General features: G+C 41.7%; 1 protein-coding gene across 1 annotated transcript in view; it reads right to left on the bottom strand.

Moving 5' to 3' along the window:
* Positions 1 to 19882, bottom strand: part of XIRP2 (xin actin binding repeat containing 2) — an 82001-nt gene that overhangs the window by 40865 nt on the left and 21254 nt on the right. Inside the window, exons 2-3 of the mRNA XM_081869917.1 lie at positions 18485 to 18636; positions 1880 to 2005 (exon numbers count right to left, since the gene is read on the bottom strand). Coding sequence (XP_081726043.1) covers positions 1880 to 2005; positions 18485 to 18541 — 183 coding nt within the window. The 5' untranslated portion in view covers positions 18542 to 18636. The remainder of the gene's footprint in view (positions 1 to 1879; positions 2006 to 18484; positions 18637 to 19882) is intronic.

Here is a 19882-nt window from a genome sequence, read left to right as displayed (position 1 = left end):
GACCTACAGGTATAGGACGGCATACAAAATAAATAAAAAATAAAATAAAATAAATAAAAAATAAAATAAAATAAAACATTTTGTGCTTTTATCTTGTATTTTTATGATTGAACTGCTCTGAGATCTACAAATGAAGGGTGGAATACAAATTTATTAAATACTAAATAATAGTAGGAAGGACATATTACTCTGTCCCAGCTCCTGCCCACCTAGCAGTTCGAAAGCACGTCAAAGTGCAAGTAGATAAATAGGCATTGCTCCGGCAGGAAGATAAATGGTGTTTCCGTGTGCTGCTCTGGTTTGCCAGATGTGGCTTAGTCATGCTGGCCACATGACCAGCTGTCTGCAGACAAACGCCGGCTCCCTCAGGCAGTAAAGCAAGATGAGCGCTGCAACCCCAGAGTCGTCCGCAACTTTACCTTTACTTTTTAATAATAGCAGTAGTAGTAGGCAATAAATATGTAGGCAGATTATTTTTAAAAGTAAGAATGATTATCTCAGCTTCCCTCAGAGATACTTGAAGAAATCCTATCAATGGATGGCTCAGTAATCTGCACAAACAATGTTGGGTAGAAATCTGTATCCTGGGGCAAAAAGTATCATCGACAAGCTGAGAGGAAACAAAACAAATTCCTTCCAGTAGCACCTTAAAGACCAACTAAGTCAGTTCTTGGTATGAGCTTTCGTGTGCATGCACACTTCTTCAGATACACTGAAACAGAAGTTTCCAGAAACTTCTGTTTCAGTGTATCTGAAACTTCTGTTTCAGTGTATCTGAAGAAGTGTGCATGCACACGAAAGCTCATACCAAGAACTGACTTAGTTGGTCTTTAAGGTGCTACTGGAAGGAATTTGTTTTGTTTTGACTATGGCAGACCAACACGGCTACCTATCTGAAGCTGAGAGGAGGAGGACTAGAGGGCGGGCCTTACAAATAGAAGCAGAAACATTACCTATACAATACTGGGTGGTGGATCCTGCATTATCAATTTTGGTTTGAGTCACACTTCACAGTTCCACCAAGTAACTGTAAGGTCAAGAGACACGATTACAGTGCTTGACGGCTTAAAATAAAGCCACCCAGACATGTGACACTTCTCAGTATCAACCCCCACCCCCAAGAAAAAAACCCAGTTAGGACCAACAACACAATTGAGGATTGAGGATTGAGTAAACATTTAAAACAGAAAATAGTGAAGCAAATTACAGTGTTCAGCTGCATGCACAAGTCTCATTAATTTTTTTTAAAAAAAGGAAAGAAGAAAGGGACATGTCAAAATTAATGTGATGCTGCCACAAGACAGATGAATTACAATGTGCCTGGTGGGGGTGGGTATATGATGGGATACTTGATGATGGGCAATAAATAACAGTAGCCGTACTGTCAATAACAATATCCGTCACACAAGCAACGCCAGCAACACTGTTGGGAAGATCGAAAGCACTTACGTTGTTTTTTGTAAACCACCAGATTTGGCCGAGATCACATACGTTTAACAAAATATGAACTGCAACAGACCAATTTTGTGGAATCTATACACAGTTCTAGGAATGCTTTTTCCAAAAAGCGTTTTTTAAAAATACATGGAATTTTCCCTAAGCTCGCCATCGCCATCTAGTGTCACTTTGTGTATTGCACTTAAAACACACTTAAAACATTTTATTTGCAGCTGTATAGCTGAGTCCTGTGAATATGAACGGGCTATCACACATTTAAAACAAAAACAAAAAACCGCCCATAAAAGGCATCTGTAAGCATACACCCTGATTTATATGAAGGTGGCTTACAAGGTCAATACATCTTAACTGTTGCTTAAAACTAGGACCACCCTCCACACAACCACCATTACTAATTCTTACCTGTACTACTACTTCTTACCTGTACAGATTTCTGCTGGTATTGGTACTGAGCACTCTGCGATGTGGCAGTTTCTGCTTTTTCAAACTGGTTCTTCACGCTTGCCAAGCCTCCAGGTATCCTACAAGCCTCTGTTTCTTCGAGAGCCTGGTGGGACAAATAAGGGTGGTATAGTGGTTAGAGCGTTGGATTAGGATGCATGAGAGGAGGAGTTCATATCCTCACTCAGCCATGAAGCTTGCCAGGTGAATTGAACCAGTCGCTGTCTCCCAACCATCATCTTACTTAACCATAGTTGCTATTCTGCCTGTTCTTCCAAATGACGCTTCTGCATTTTGTAGGATTTTTTTTTTTTAATTAAAAAAGTCAGTTTTTTAAAAAAGGAGTTTTAAAATATTAGAAGTGCACAAAGTGTAAGATGCGAATTATTATGCAATGGTGATGTTGTTGTTGTTTATGCAGAAAATGCCTTTTGACACTTGTTCCTTGTATCCCGAACAGCAGCTCATTCGCATACATTTCTTAATAAACCATGCCAAAATTAGAAAGCAAACCTATTAGGAGGCTGTCATCAAAATCCTTAAAATATGAATGGGCTGTACATTATGAAGATTCCTACTTAGAGAAGCTTGCTGTGGTATTATTACCTCATTGATTTAAAAGATTAAAGCCATACTAACAATAAGCAGATTTCAGAATCCCCTAATCCAGAGCTTCTTCAATACCATTAACTACTTTACACTGTCAGGTGTTCAGAGACAACGAAGAGATTCTGCCGTTACACAGCTACAAATTAATCTCTTTTCAAAACCAACATGCAAAGTCTCAGAGGCCCCTTCCATAATGCAGATGGATTAGCACAATAATGCACGCTGCACTCTGTGTTTGGAAAGAACTGCGTTTCAGACACTGACCCAGAGAGAGCCACAAAGTAAGTTAGAAAAGCCGAGGATCAATGACAACTTGGAAACTGGGATTCCAGCGAGACTTTTAAAACAGTGGCGGATCCACAATGCATCTGGAAGCCACTGGCTCCTGACAACCACAATGATGACTAATCACCACCACTTAGGATCTGCCCATTACCTATCTATCTTCCTTTGTTTTCCTCTGTGCTAATAGGATCCTTGTGTTTTGAATACCATGTAAGAGGAAGAAGCAGGAAGCAGGAAGGGAGTCTGAACCAGCAGGTAATTTTAGGACAGGGGTGGGAAACTGTGAACCCCAACTTCCCCCAACCACAGTCACCATGGCCAACGCTCAGGAAAAACAAGAGCTGTGGTTCAAAACCATCTGGGGAGCCACAGCTTCCCCATCTCTGCTTTAGGGTAATAACCCTGATCCCAAGCTCTGCCTGGAGTTTGGGTCATGCACATGCATGTTTGGCCTGGGGCAAGCTATATACATTGTGCACAAATGGACATGACACACTGACAATGACTGCTCTTACTAAAGAAAAGCAGCCTGTTTGAATCTAGAACAGTGTTTCCCAAACTTGCGCAGCCAGCTATTTTTTTGGACTACAGTTCCCATCATCCCTGACCACTGGTCCTGCTAGCTAGGGACGATGGGAGTTGTAGTCCAACAAGAGCTGGAAACACTGATCTAGGAGCCTCAGGTGACCAGGAGGTGCCTCATCTTTTCTCCATTTTTCTACTGGCCATTTCCCCTTTCCTCCAAACTATCCTCAAGATCCACATGTGTATACCAGATGTGAGGGGGGAAGGAAGATCTCGAGTAAGAAGATGGCCCATCGGAAATGGTAAAGGACCCTCCCCCTACTCACGGCTTCTCTGATAAAATTTGCTGCAGCTGCATTGCGTGCATTTCTGTATAACATGTTGTTTGCCCCTAAGTATAGAGTTCCCATTTGTTTCTTATACATCACAGTGTTGTTCTCGAATATCCAAGTTTGAGTGGGTGAAGCATATATTTCATTCTTTGGGTGCCAGCTTGACAAATCTGCACATTTGCTTCCAGCATTCTTATATATTAAAGCTGTGAAAAACAGATGAGCACACACTTTGCAAATCTCCATTGCGCACTTTGTTTTCCAGGAATGCAAGGGGATATATTGCCAGAGTGCATTGTGCAAGTTTGTGGGATTAAAAAAACACAACAACACCCAAACAAGCATGTTTTGGACAGGTATGAATTCACTCAGAGACTTCATAACTCCAAGGCTAAGAAACCGCCTCCCAAAATAGCTTCAAAAACATATTGATTTTTTAAAAAACAAAAACAAAAAAACATGCTACTTTGCCACTAACCTCCACAAAGAAGAAGAAGAAGAAGAAGAAGAAGTAGTAGTAGTGGCGGCAATGGGATACTTTTTAAATGGTATATTTGCCCACTGATATCAGAACCATCTCTACCATTAGGTAGCGTGAAGAAGCTGCCTTAGGAAGCAGAAACTTGGGTGGGGGCAGGCAGCAGCAGTGAAGTATTGGAAGAAACAGTTGAATATGCTACACAACGTGCCTTTAAGCTTCAAGCCAGCCTGCCTTCCTCTGGTGTGGTGAAGGGAAAATTAAACTAGCAGCCCAGTTGGTTTCAGTAGGTGGAATGGAGAGGGGCACCATCTTGATCTTCACCTTCATTCACAACGATTTACATGTCACAAGGAGTTGAAATCCTAGGTAATGTTGTTACAAAAAATAATCTCACTCATCTCCCCCACAGCAAGAAGTGGGAGTTGCTCCCTCCCATCTGGATCTCACCTTTTGCAGATTATTATGGAAGCACAAAAAGACATGCTTTTCTCTGTATCAGGGCTGGAAACGGAATGGGAACCCATGGTAGGGCCAAGAACATCACATTCAAGGGAAGCGAGTGGCAAGGAGACCATGGCAAAGAGATACGAAGAAGGGTATAATGTCAAAAATTAAAGAACTTAAAATAAAAATCCTAGCAAGGCGTCCTTCCCCTCCAAAACAAATCAAGCAAAAATTCTGTGCCATGTTCTATCTAACCTAGTGGTACAAGTAACTTTCGTTATTGTGGTTTGCAGGGCATTAGGGCCATCCAAAGACAGATGGGAAGCAGCAACATCGTGGCAGGGGGATTGGACACCACTGCTTTGTGACAAATTACCTTGGTGATTGGACCTCATTAGAATATAGCACTCTGCCTGTTTAACTGAGCACTTTGTTGCAAACTAGGAGGTGGTGGAAGCAGTGACCTTGGGAAAGGCTACCTCTAGCAAAAAGAGCCACGTCTTGTCTATTGAAAGAGAAGTGAACTCTAATAAACCAGGTATGGTGTTTTTAAAATGTCTTTTTAAACCACCAAAAAGTCTATAAAAACACTCTCCTGATAAGGAACTGGCAACTTCCTCCCTCAGTTGGGTGGGAAACCGTTCTCAGTTTAGTGCTCAGAGCTTTCCATTAAGATTTTCCACATTAACAAGTGGCATGGAAGTTCTTGTCCTGCACATGATTTTGTTAAAAATCAAACCCTGTTTATGACCTTGTGTGTCAACCCCAGACACACACTTGAGGGCTGTGCTGCTCCTTCTTCCACACACACCTCTGTTGCCTCGCACAAAATTCACACGAACCTTATTTTCCCAGCAAAGACGGCCCCCTCCTGGTTCCTGCCGTATGGCAAGCATTTTGGACTATATCAAGGGGAAGTGGAGGTGTCACACCTTGCGTTTAGGTTTGGGGTCCTCTGTTTTGAAATGGCAATTTCACACCAGGGCACTAAATAGCCAAAGCTGCCAGGATCTGACATATTTCTTAACAATGACAACAACCCCAAAATACTATAGCAACTAGCAAGTCAGTGGGGAATGTAATTTTCTTGAAATGTCCAAGTCATTTTGGGTAGCTAGTACATATATCTGAGGAGCAACTAGGCATGTCCTAACAAAACAGTACCGGTTTCCAAAGGATGCAAAAGACATGAAGTTTCGTTTGAAGATCTATGTTTTGGCAGAGCAAATGTGAACAGCCAGTTATATTAGCAAGCGGCCATTTCATGCATGCCTAGCGCAAGCCAGTGAATTTTCAATGATTTGTGGTGGGCAATTTTAGTCTGACACTCTTTAAGCTCTCCAATGAATGTTACTTATATAAAAGGCCACTAGCAAATATCTACTGTTTGTTCAGACATCCTGTTTGGGAGAAAGTAGCTCTAATTTCAGTGTTAGGTTTAGCTACGTATTGTGTCCTTAAATGGCACAAAACATTCAGTAGTCAGTAAATTTACAATGCAAAGGTGTGTAGAGTTCTTAATACAGTTCTTGGATTTGGAGAGAGATTACAGGTTTCCATTAAATTCTCTATTTTAATTATGGAAGCAGTGTATCTCTTTCTCTCTCCGGCACAAAAACAAACAAGCAAAATCTCCTTGCAACACACATTTTCTTTGACCAAAAGTGAAATGCCAATCAACCAAGCACCTCTAATGCAACAGTTGTCATACAATAGGTAGAAAAGGTAATAATAATAATAATAATAATAATAATAATAATAATAATGTACAATGGCCCTTTGTTGGATGATTGTTTGAGGTGTTAGAAGGCAATGAGAAGCAATTGTAGGATGGTTGATTACAGTAATTTCGCTATTTCCGAACAAATGAAAAACACAAGTTACATTTGAATACTGCATTGTATGAAGGCACTCAGAGAAAATATATATATATATATATGAATGAGAGAGAATATGTTTTGCCTAATTAAATGTATGAGGCCTGTTCTTCAGATAGGAAGGATAGTAGCTCAGTGGTAGAGCATTTGTGCTGCATGCAGAAATTTCCAGGTTCAATCCCTAATATCTCTACAGGTAGGTAAGGCTGGAAATGCTGCCAGTCAGTGTGGACAATACTGCGCTAGATGGATCAAAGGTTTGCCTCAGCATAAGGCCACTTCCTATATTCCTTTGTGAGTGGCAGGAATTGGTCCTATTCCTGTGGCTCCTGTGTACTGGACTGTGTGCATGCTTAGGGCAGAGTAGAGGCATCACTACAGAGTTTGCAAATGGCCCATAGTACCCTGCACAACACACAAAAGTACACTTCATTCACCGGCCTCCTCGGCTACATATTGCAGAGCAATGCAAAAGGAGCAAGCCGTTTCCAGCTGTGCAGGTCTAAAGAACTGCAAGACATTTGCTACTGCTGCTTCATCATGCCCAATGGACACCTGTTGGTCATACGCTACTATCAGGGATGGGGAGCATGTGGCCCATTGGATGTTGTTCAACTCCAATTCCTAGGCACCAGTTCCTAGGGGCTTGCTCTCTCCCCCCACCCACCATTTGTTCACAATGATCAGGGAGTGGAGAAGGCCGAGTGCGGAGCCAAGCGTGGCGTGGCTTCAGTGGCTGGCTCTTCCTCCTCCTGCTGCAGAGGGGAAAGAGGGAGGAAGCAGTCCCTGGTGGGTGGCAGTGAAAGGAGGAGGAAGAGGCGGTCAACCGTGGAGCCCAGCAAGGTGCAGCATAACTTCAGCAGCTCATGGTTCCTTTTCCTGCTGCTGCTGCTGCTGCTGCTGCTGCATAACAGAAAGACAGGGGAAGCAGCCCCTGGCTGGTGGTGGCAACAGCAGGAGGAGAAGGCCAAACACAAGACAGGAGGAGCTGGTGGCCATTGAAGCCACACTGCCACTGTGTTTGGCTCTGGCCCCTAGCTCCTCCTGGCATCCTGATGTCACGTATGTGTCATCAGCCTCCCCCCCCCCCAATCTTCTGTGCAGGTTGGTGCTTCTGACAGCCAGCATGGCCCATGCTCAGGGATGATAGGACTTGGAATCCACCAAAATCTGGAGGTCCACATGTTCCCCTGCTGTAGAGTCTGGGGACCAATAATAATAATAATTTATTATTTATACCCCACCCATCTGGCTGGGTTTCCCAAGCCACTTTGGACAGCTTCCAACAAAACACTAAAATACAATAACCTATTAAACATTAAAAGCTTCTCTAAACAGGGCTGCCTTCAGATGTCTTCTAAAAGTTTAGTAGTTATTTTTCTCTTTGACATCTGGTGGGAGGGCGTTCCACAGGGCGTGCGCCACTACCAAGAAGGCCCTCTGCCTGGTTTCCTGTAACCTGGCTTCTCACAGCGAGGGAACCTCCAGAAGGCCCTCGGTGCTGGACCTCAGTGTTCGGGCTGAATGATGGGGGTGGAGACGCTCCTTCAGGTATACTGGACCGAAGCCGTTTGGGGCTTTAAAGGTTAGCACCAACACTATGAATTGTGCTCCCACCGACTAAACAGCAAGAATTAGATTAGGCAATACCTTTAAAGTCTCCACATTACCTGGGTACTTCCTTTGAGGCACTTAGTGATGCAAAGCTCTAAGTATTATGCGTGGAACTTTTATTTTGATACTTGTATTCTGGCACTATTAAATGGGGCTGTCAAAAGAAGATTTGTAGTTCCTTAATTGCTTGACTTTTAAACAACCAACCGATTTTCATATTAAATTTGCATATTACCCAAACCGCCGTATGGGCGTGTTTTTAATATATCAAAGAAGACAGATTTCGTTTGCGAAAATTTAAGTGATCACTCACTGTTAGCAAGGAACGGGACCTTTAATATTTTATTGCTCATTCCTCCTTACCCAGAAACACACCGAAAGCAAAATAGCCTCAAAAATAAGTATTGTGCCATGAACTTACAGCCTCATGAATTAAAATTTGCCCCATCTCTGTTTCAAGTTACCCTCTATGTATAAAGCAACTATAACAGTGCATTTCAGCACATGCCTACTCAATATTAAGTCCTTCTGAGTTCAATGGGACGTGTTCCCTGCTAAGTGTGTGCAGCAGGGATGGAGAGCTTCTCACCAGGCCTCTTCATTTGGCCCAGAAACCATGCCCATCTGCCCCAAATCTGATGTCATATGTGACATCAGGTGTGGAACAGGAACAGATGCAGCTGAATTGGCAACTGTTGTGGCCAAGATATGTAGAAAGCCATCCCTGTGCACCAGAAGTTCAGTCCTGCTTGTTTCAGGTGTGTGAGAGAGTTCCGTAGCATTTTTCCTTTCGCTGTTTCTTTAGTGGCAGCATTGAGACCCTCCACCTCATCCCTCCCTTATTTGCTCTAGGAAGGGAGAAGTTGGAAAGCCTCTCTGGGTGGATAGGTGGTGGCAGAGGTGGTGGCAGAGCCAGTCAGGCAGCAGGGCTGCTAGCTGTAGCTGCCAGTTTCAGGTGTGCCCCCCTCCCCACAAAGCATGGGGTCTAAGAGAGGTGACCTTTCTCCACGACAACAGGGGTGTCCCTAACTGTGAGCATACCTGCATCTTATGCGTTGACACAAGTTTTCACATGCAGGTCAGATGGAATGGGTATACCCTAAATGGCCTCAGCCCTGTATACCTGAAGGAGCGTCTCCACCCCCATCCTTCTGCCCAGACATTGAGATCCAGCACTGGTGGCCCCCTCAATGTGAGTAGTGAAGCTACAGGGAACCAGGCAGAGGGCCTTCTCGGTAGTGGCACTCACCCTGTGGAATGCCCTCCCATCAGATGTCAAGGAGATGAATCACTATATAACCTTTAGAAGGCATCTGAAGGCAGCTCTGTATAGGAAAGCTTTTTTATGTGCAATTATTTTTTATGTTTTTATGTGTGTTGGAAGCCACCCAGAGAGGCTGAAGCAACCCAGTCAGATGGGTAGTGGTATTATGCAACATGGAGGATATGGACAAAACAAGGGCATCTGTAACACTCTGGTAATGGTGTATTACCCTATGTAAAGCAGCCAATTTTATAGAACCATGAATATGACTGCAGGCATCAAGCCTTCTGCTGGTTCCATATTTCCTGGGATTAGAGAATCCATCTTCATTACAATTCACTAATTATTTCAATGATCTTTTAACATTCCTGTTGCTTTTCTTACAACAGGAGGCAGCTGTGGCTGCACTGCAGTCATTTCAAGCAACAACTACTACTACAACAATACTAAGCTGCCGCCACCATGGGAAACTGCAGCTATTCCTACTCCTTTAACTGGTTTATCAAGTGACAAGAGTGTAAACAGATCTCATTTCTCTGTTGACTAAGCCAATTCGAACAGATTTTATGCCTTCAGCAGCAGGAAGAAGAGAAACTGGCCAGCAGTATGATGTACACAGTACAAATTTTTATCTGTCATACCTTATATTCAACCCTAGGTAATTTTAAAGATGCTACACAGCAATCGTAAAGTACCATTAATGCTGGAATGTAGCTAAATAAATTCTAATCAGAGTAAACCCACTGAAACCAATGACCAAAATCAGCCCCTTCCATTGATTTCAATTAGTCTGCTCTAAATATGAGCAGTACCATACAACTCATTGGGTGGTAAGCAATGCTAGTGCTACTCAGAGTAGACCCACCAAATTTAATATACATTACTAATTTCATTAAGTGGGTCATTAAGTGACCCCCCCCTTCATTTCAGTGGGTCTGCTTTGAGCAGGACTTGGTTGAATACAACCCATTGGGCCAAATTCAACTAACTGGTCCCATTACGGCAAGCCCATACAAGGACTTCCCTCCTCTTCCCTCCCCACTGAATTGGCTGTGTGTGTGTAAGTAAGTAAATAAGTAAGTAGAACTGCTCACATATGGAGGGGAGGAGAGATTGTTCCATTGAGCAAGCAGGAATGCATGTGCTGACAACATGTGTGGCAGTGTGACATTGAATCCTACCTATTGTACAGGGTGAGTCTTTTAAAAGAGGCCCTGTGGAACAGGTGTACTCTGTATCCATGGGGCCTCTTTTAAAGGACTCACCCTGCATATTAGCTTAGGTTATGTATGCATGTATGCATGTATTATATTCTGCATTTATATTCCACTTTTTTCTCCAAGGAGTTCAATGTGGCATGCATGGTTCTCCTCCTCATTTCATCTCCACAACAACCCTGTGAGGTAGGTTAGGCTCAAAGGCAGTGACTGGCCCAAGGTCACCCAGTGAGCTTCATGGCTGAGTGGGGAGTGGAGCCATGGTCTCTAAGCACTACACCACACTGGCTCTGGGTTATGCTTTTTCCATTTTTCTAGGTTTATGTTAGAATAGCTTTTGTACTTATTTTGCATTCAGATATAGAATCACAGAATTGTAGAATTAGAAGGGATCACAAGGGTAAGGTAAAGGTAAAGGTAAAGGTAAAGGTAAAGGTAAAGGTAAAGGTAAAGGTAAAGGTAAAGGTAAAGGTAAAGGTAAAGGTACCCCTGCCCGTACGGGCCAGTCGTGTCCGACTCTAGGGTTGTGCGCTCATCTCACTTAAGAGGCCAGGAGCCAGCGCTGTCCGAAGACACTTCTGGGTCACGTGGCCAGCGTGACGAAGCTGCTCTGGCGAGCCAGCACCAGCGCAGCACACAGAAACGCCGTTTACCTTCCCACTATAAAGCAGTCCCTATTTATCTACTTGCACTTAGGGGTGCTTTCGAACTGCTAGGTGGGCAGGAGCTGGGACCGAAAGACGGGAGCACACCCCGCTGCGGGGATTCGAACCGCCGACCATACGATCGGCAAGTCCTAGGCACTGAGGTTTTACCCACAGCGCCACCCGTGTCCCTCATCACAAGGGTAATCTAGTCCAAATGCCTGCAATGCAGGAATCTTTTGCCCAATGTGGGACTCACACCCACGGCCCTGAGATTAAGAGTCTTATGCTGTACCATATAGATACAGACACGGCTTTTTTCCAGTTGGAACTCACCAGAACTTAGTTCTAGCACCTCTCAGATGGGCGCCATTGTTATTATAAGAGAACAAAGGAGGCATTCTTCTTCTAGAAAAATAGCACTGGATACATATAGATATATACATACACTTACCCATCTACTTCTATACAAAGCAATTATTTTTCATGTTAACTGTCACCCATCCTAAGTCTTAATGTTATAGTGAGAGAAGTGGTGTGTGGGTATATACGATGAGAGTGGCTGCAAATTTCTGGATCCCACAGAAAAGGGGCTACAATATGCCCCCTCCATCCAAACTGTTACTGGAGGCTGAAGCCTCTAGGGTTAGGGTTGGGAGGCAATTTTCAGCTCCATCTGAAAGACGTCTACAAGCGCAGAGCTTCATTTATCTTCACACTAGTGAATAGCAGACATTCACTTGCATGGGGAGAGTAAAGGGCTTTTTATGTTCCATTTGGCGTTCCATAAAAAAAGTTGGACTCCTTTCTGAAGGTTAAAAATCCATCATATACACTGCTATGGATTTACTTCAGACACACTTTTTAAAGATATCCTTAATTTGGGATGGCTCCCTTTGCATCATGAAACGAGATTATTCTGATATGATATCTGATTGACTTTTGTTTCCTTGACTTTAGGATTTGCCAAACATCGCAAAAGTAAACAGGAGCCCAGGCTCATTTTATTTTTATTTTTATTTATTTTTTACCATTACATTTTTATTCAAAATATATAAATACACATATCAAGACAGAAGCATAATACACCCATTAATAAACATATTAATTTTAAGTTATTTACATAATGCATTGTGTTCTCTCCCCATTTATACAAAACACAAACAAATACATCAACACAAAATTCTCTGTATTTGGGCTCTATTTAAGAGCCCTGGACTCCCTTCCACCCTTTTGGTAAGTATCAAATAAATTCTACGGTCACGTATTTTCTTTTTAATCTTAGATACTGGTTTTTCTCTGAATTAGAAAAATTTGCAAGGAGATATGAGAAAGATCTTGGGAAGATGGTGGGGGAGGAGGAGGTGGCTGAGAGGCAGGGGGATGAGGGTGAGGAAGAGAGGAGTGAAAAAGAAGAAAGAGGGACCAATTCATCAGAAGAAGGGGAAGAATCAGAGAAAGAAGACAAGGGACAGTAGTCTACAGCCGGATTTGATAATTTAAATAGAAGTGTACAATAATGGCATTAAAAGTACTAACTTGGAATGTGAATGGGATGAACAATAAAAATAAAAGGAATCAGATTTCACACATACTATTAAAAAAGAACCTTGACCTAATCTGTTTACAAGAGACTCATGTAATGAATAAGCACAGGAGAATTTTGAGCAACAAGAGACTAGGTCTGGACTTTGTGTCCTCAGACAAGGTTAAGAAAAGAGGTGTGGTATTATATATAAAGGAAAAATTTGATCCACAACTACTGTACAAAGATGATCAAGGGAGGCTGATAGTGGTTCAGATGATGTTTCAAGGAGAAAAAATAATTGTTGTAGGAATATATGCCCCTAATGATAAAAAATCAGTCTTCTTTTCTGAATTAGGCAATAAGCTACTTGAGTGGATGGACCAAAAAATGATACTGATGGGAGACTTCAATGGTGTTGTATCACCAAATCTGGATAAGTCAACCAAAAAGCAGGAATCAAAAGAAGGTAAATTACCCAGATCTTTTTTCGAGCTGGTGAATAATATGGGCTTAATTGATGCCTGGAGATTTAAAAACCCTACCATCAAACAGTATACTTATTTCTCAAATCCAAAGCAGAGCTGGGGGAGGATAGATGGTGTTTGGATATCAAAAGAATTGGTACAGAATTTAATTAAGTCGGAAATCCTCGCACAAACTATATCTGACCACAATTCGGTAATTATTGAGTTAAAAGGTAAAGATGTTAGAACAGGCAGATGGAGAATGAATGAAGCTTTATTTAACGATCAGAGGATAATAGCCAAGGCCAAGGAAACAATTGGAGAATACTTCAATTGGAATTTAAATCAGGAAACAGCTATAGAGACGGTATGGGATGCAGGAAAGGCAGTCATGAGGGGCTTTTTGATCCAGAAAAATAGTCATTTAAGAAAAGAAAAAGAAAGAGCAGATTTTAACACAGATTATGGAAAATGAAAGAAAATTGACAATCAACCCTGGCGATGAAGCCGTTAAAAACAACATAAAGATACTACAAGCCAAATTTTCTACGATAATTAATCAGGAGATTGAATGGAAAATAAAAATGATGAAACAGAAAAATTTCGAATCAGCTAATAAGATAGGGAAATACTTGGCGTGGCAAATAAGAGAAAGGAGGAAACAAAACATGATATCCAAGATAAAAGATGGAGACAAGATAATAGAAGACCCAAAAGAAATAAAAAAGGTATTTCAGAAATATTATAAAGACTTATATAAAAGAGGGAAAGAAACAGATTGTGAAATAGATTGTTTTTTACAAGAATACCACTTGCAACAAATAGCAGAGGAAGAAAAAGAGTCATTAGATCAGCCGATAACACAAGAAGAGATTCAAAGGGCAATAAAAAAGATGAAAATTGGAAAGGCGCCGGGACCAGATGGCCTACCGGCCAAATACTATAAAGTACTAAGTGAACAAGTATCCCCAATTTTATGTGAAGTAATGAATAACATTTTAAAAGAAGGAAAGATACCGAACACCTGGAAGGAAGCCTTTATTACATTAATTCCTAAAAAGGATGTAGATGCTTTAGACGTAAAGAACTACAGACCGATCTCTTTATTGAACAACGATTATAAGCTATTTGCGGATATTTTGGCAGAACGATTAAAAAAAGTATTAAATAATAGAATTCACAGAGATCAAACAGGCTTCCTTCCGGGGAGACAATTGAGGGACAATGTCAGAAATGTGATAGACATTATTGAATACTTAGACACTAGAATAGATCTACAGGCGGCGCTGATATTTATAGATGCCGAAAAGGCATTTGATAATGTCTCTTGGGACTTCCTGAAGAAAAGTTTGAAAATGATGGGGATAGGAGAAAAATTTAGAAAAGGCATTGAAGCTATTTACCGGGAACAGAAGGCAAAACTTGTATTAAACAATTCAACATCTGAAGCCTTCAATATATTTGAAGGAACTAGACAAGGATGCCCCCTGTCTCCTTTACTATTTATAACAATATTAGAAATATTCAATAAGAGATTGAGGGAATCAAAAGAGGTTAAAGGAGTCAAGGTTGGATTGAAGGAATATAAAATCAAAGCCTTTGCTGATGACATTGTATTAACATTAGAAGACCCAAAACAAAGTGTACAAGAAGCTCTGCAAAAGCTTGAAGAATTTGGCGTTGTGTCAGGGTTTAAGGTAAATAAGAACAAAACTAAAATGTTGGTAAAAAATTTAACAAAGGAAGAGATGACAGAATTAGAACAAAGGGTGGGAATTATGATAGTCAAGAGGGTGAAATATCTTGGGGTGTGGATTACGACAAAAAATATCAATTTATATAAGGACAACTATGAGGCCACCTGGAGGAAGATTAAGAAAGATCTCGAAATCTGGGAGAGAATGAAACTATCCTTTCTAGGAAGGATAGCGGTAGTCAAAATGAATGTTCTGCCCAGAATGCTGTTTTTATTTCAAACAATCCCTGTACTTAGAGGTCTGAGGCGATGTAAAGAGTGGCAGAGAGTGCTTGCGAGATATATCTGGCAAGGGAAAAGACCCCGAATAAAAATGAAAATATTGGTGGATAAAAAAGAAAGAGGGGGCTTTTCCTTGCCGGACTTGAGTCTTTATTATGAGGCGGCATGTCTGGTATGGTTAAAGGATTGGATAAAACTGGAAAATACAGATATGTTGGATCTGGAGGGCTTTGACAACAGGTTCGGGTGGCACTCGTACCTGTGGTATGGAAAAGTTAAGATACACAGGGGCTTCTTAAACCATATCTTCAGGGGACCAATATTTCAGGTATGGGAGAGGAACAAAAATCTTTTGGAAAGAAAGACCCCATGGTGGATTTCACCAATAGAGGTGTTGACTATTAAGAAAACCAATATGGAAGAGAAGAATGCCACATACAAAGAACTTATAATTAAAACAGACCAAGGTATCAAACTCAGACCGTATGAGGAGGTTAAAAACCAATTCACTAGCTGGTTGCAATACCATCAGGTGAACGGTTTGCTAAATGAAGATAAAAAGAAAATAGGATTTGAAGATAAAAAATCTAGATTTAATGAAGAAGTGGTAGAGGGTGAGAGCAAAACTCTATCTAAGATTTACAATATATTACTGGACTGGTATACAAAGGACGAGGAGGTGAAGGAGGTAATGATAAAGTGGGCGATGGATATTGGCCACAATATCGAGTTTGAAAGATGGATGGAATTATGGAATAGCAACATAAAGTTTACGGCTTGTATGGCATTGAGGGAAAACATCTGGAAAATGATCTACAGGTGGTATCATACACCAGTGAAACTGGCAAAAATGTATAGATTAAAGAATAAAAGTTGTTGGAAGTGTGGAGAAGCAGAAGGCGACCTCTACCACATGTGGTGGTCTTGTAACAAAGTGAAAGCTTTTTGGGAATCAATTTACAATGAACTTTAAAAAATTTTCAAATACACTTTTCCCAAAAAACCCGAAGCCTTTCTGCTGGCAATGCCAGGCAAAGAAATAAAAAAAGAGGACAAAATGCTATTCCTCTATGCCACCACAGCCGCAAGAATTATGTTGGCGCAAAACTGGAAAACGGAAATTATACCTAGTATAAGTGACTGGCAGGTTAAAATGGTAAATTATGCCGAACTTGCTAGATTAACAGATAGAATACGAGATCAGGATGAACAGAAATTTCAAAAAAATTGGAGTAAATATTGGAAATACATTGGAAATGAACTGTAGAAAGCACTGGCAGTTTTGAAATAACACTTACAGAGAAAAACCAATATCTAAGGAGCCCAGGCTCATTTTATTATGCCTTGGACGTGAATTCTCATATGCAGCTAAGCAAAGATTAATCCGTGAGCAGAAGCTTCCATTGGGAGAGCTGACGTCAGCACTTCTGAGCAGAAAGCAGGCACCCAAGTGGGAGCACAGCAGCGATCCCTCTGACCCACATTATTATCTTTGCAGTGAGCAATTTATTTTCCTGAGCTCTCCAGGAATTAGTTACACCTTCAGAGCAAACCCCATGAGTTTAGCTTCTAATCATTTTTGTTATCCCTCAGTAGGGCCCACAATCAGACACTTTCCTTGGACTTCCAGTTGAGGACAGGGTCAGTTCTTACCGCCTTTCAAATATGACTACCAGGTCCCCAACTCCAAAAGAGGTGAATCCACTATGCAGTGGTACCTCGGGTTACATACGCTTCAGGTTACAGACTGCGCTAACCCAGAAATAGTACTTCGGGTTAAGAACTTTGCTTCAGGATGAGAACAGAAATCACGTGGCGGCAGCAGCTGGAGGCCCCATTAGCTAAAGTGGTGCTTCAGGTTAAGAACAGTTTCAGGTTAAGAACGGACCTCCAGAACGAATTAAGTACTTAAACCTAGGTACCACTGTACATTATTTGGAAGAACTGTGGAGCTAAGTAATGGGCCTCTTAATCCCAGGATATTTTGTCAGTACTGTTGTACCTTGGAAGTCGAGTGCCTTGCTAGTCAAACATTTTGGCTCCCAAATGTCACAAACGTTATGGTTTGACTGTTACAGTTTGCGAACTATTTTTGGAAGCCGAACATCCGACAGGGCTTCCGCAGTTTCCGATTTGCTGCAGGAAGCCGCGCTTTGGTTTCCGAACATTTTGGAAGTCGAATGGACTTCCAGAATGGATTCCATTCGACTTCCAAGGTGCGATTGTATAACAAGCACAGTCTGCAATGGCATGTGTGCTAGGGAGGAGCTACCAAGCCAACTCCCCAACACCAACATCGCTGATGTTTACCAGGACAGAAATGGGCCAGGGCAGGGTGATGTGAGGTTGGGACCATGCGAGTAAATTGGCAGGACCACCACTGCTCACCACCAACCTGTCCCAACTCAACCCCATCAAGGTAAGCAGCAGCTAATTATAGAACTCCTTTGGATTTTTGTGGGTATGTTTTGTGGGGAAAGGGAAATGAATTAATTTGAGACACTTGGGTCTGAAGATTGGGGAAATATTGCTGAAGAGAAAGTAGAACAAGTTGGATGTCATCCTAGGGTGAGTTTTTTGAATAATTTCTTTTATGTAACTGACAGGTAGAAAACCAGAAGTCCTTGTCATTTCTCTTTCTTCTTCTTCTTTTTCTTCTTCTTCTTTCCTTTCCTTCTTTTATCATTTTTTCTTTCTTTTTGTTTTGTTTTCCTTTGATGTCCTCTGCTCTGGGCCATTATAAGAATTACAGACACACAAAGGTGATGGATGGTTGGTGAAGGACATTGACTGAGTGAGAGGCAGGGAAGGGAAGACCTGCCAGAGTGAGCGAAAGGAAAGCTCCCAGGTGAGAGTTTGGAGGAGGGTCCACCACTTTCTGTGTGACACAAGGGTTAAGATCCACCTTTGAGGGAGGACTCTGTGTTTCCTTCCTTCCTTCCTTCCTTCCTTCCTTCCTTCCTTCCTTCCTTCCTTCCTGTTTATATTTAGATTAGTTTCTTTCATCTTACTCTATTATGAAAAAACTTTAATAAAATCTTACAGGGTGGGGGGAGTAAGCAAGGGCAATGCTTCCACATGTGCTGCTACTGAAACAAGCTATGACAAATGGTCTGCTTACCTGTTTGCCTACTGGTTGTATGAACAGCCTATCGTGGACCAGACAGGGAAAATTGTGCCTTCTTATCACGTGACTCATGAAAGAAAGGCAGGATGGAACATTATCACTTGACAAATACTTGCTTTGAAGAGATGGTATGAAGGCAAAGAACACTGGCACACTATCAAACTAAAGGCTTAGGAGGCAAAGGTGGCTCACTTACATTTGCAGAGGAATTGCTGATCTCTACTTTGGACACAGCTGCTTGATACAAAGCCATCCTCTCCTTCAGTGAGACCACCTCCTGGGGCTCCTTGTTGCTCTGGCTAGTCCCTCCTGGCTGTCCACTGGCTGATTTCTTACCACCTACGGAACCTAAAACAGAACAAAACGAGACAAGAACACAAGGGTATGAAGAAAAGGATTATTTCTGTGTGAAGTAAGGAGGAAGTGGAATGGTTTATATTTATTTATTAAAGCCTGCATTTATATACCCTTTCCATAAACAAAAGTCAAATGGGAGCTAGTTTGGATTGGATTGTGGTATAAAAGATTAACATCCGCAACAAATGATTAAAAGCCCCTAAAACACAATTAATGAGCCATTTTAAAATCATTTTGCTAGTACCAGAGATAGGCAAAACTGCTACTTTCTTTGTTTTTTCCTTAGAGAATTATACAAACGGCCACGGTGCTGCATCTATGCAATATTTCTATAATGCGTAGATGCAGCTGTTTATTATATTTAGTACAATGAGCTGATTACCTGTTATCAGATTGTTTTACCTGTTGTGACCTGCCTCTGGCTTTGTTGTTTGTTTATTTATGATATGCTTACCGGGCTGCTTTCCTATGATATAAGCTGGCCTTACAATGGAAATATGGTTTATAAATGTTTTAAATACATGTTTTTAATGCTGCATGTGGCAGCTATGAATGAACAGGAGGCACCTACAGTGTTGCCCCGCAAGACGAATGCCTCACAAGATGAAAAACTCGCTAGACGAAAGGGTTTTCCGTTTTTCAAGGCGCTTCGCAAGACGAATTTCCCTATGGGCTTGCTTCGCAAGACATTTTCGTCTTGCGAGTCTTGTGAGTTTTTTCCCCTTTTCTTCTTTTTCTAAGCTGCTAAGCTGCTAATAGCTGCTAAGCCGCTAAGCCGTTAATAGCCGCTAAGCCGCTAATAGCACTAAGCCGCTAAGCCGCTAATGGCCGTGCTTCGCAAGACGAAAAAACCGCTAGACGAAGAGACTTGTGGAATGGATTATTTTCGTCTTGCGAGGCACCACTGTATTGGTTTTCCTTGCGCCAAGAAACTTTCCTTGGATTCTCAAGGGTGTTCAACACCTACTGAATGGGAAAGCGGGATAGCGGTAACGCCAGTTCCAGAAACTGTTTAAGGTTAGAAGGCTTCTTGCTAGAAAAGAGGGAAAATCTAGATAATCAGAGGTTGCAGCAAAAGGGAGAAAGAAGACCTTCTGGGACTTGTAACGCTGTGAACCCCTCCATCATAGGCTCAGGTTGTATATATTTGTAAATAAACCATATATCATAAAGACACCACAGTCTCCACTGTGCCTCATTTCCAAACAAAATACAAACCCTGGGGAGCACCTGGGAA

This window comes from Podarcis erhardii (assembly GCF_964252035.2).
Source record: "Podarcis erhardii genome assembly, chromosome: 1".
NCBI classification, from domain to species: Eukaryota; Metazoa; Chordata; class Lepidosauria; order Squamata; family Lacertidae; genus Podarcis; species Podarcis erhardii.
The sequence above is the reverse complement of the archived record's forward strand: the minus strand, read 5'-3'. Positions and strand labels throughout refer to the sequence as shown.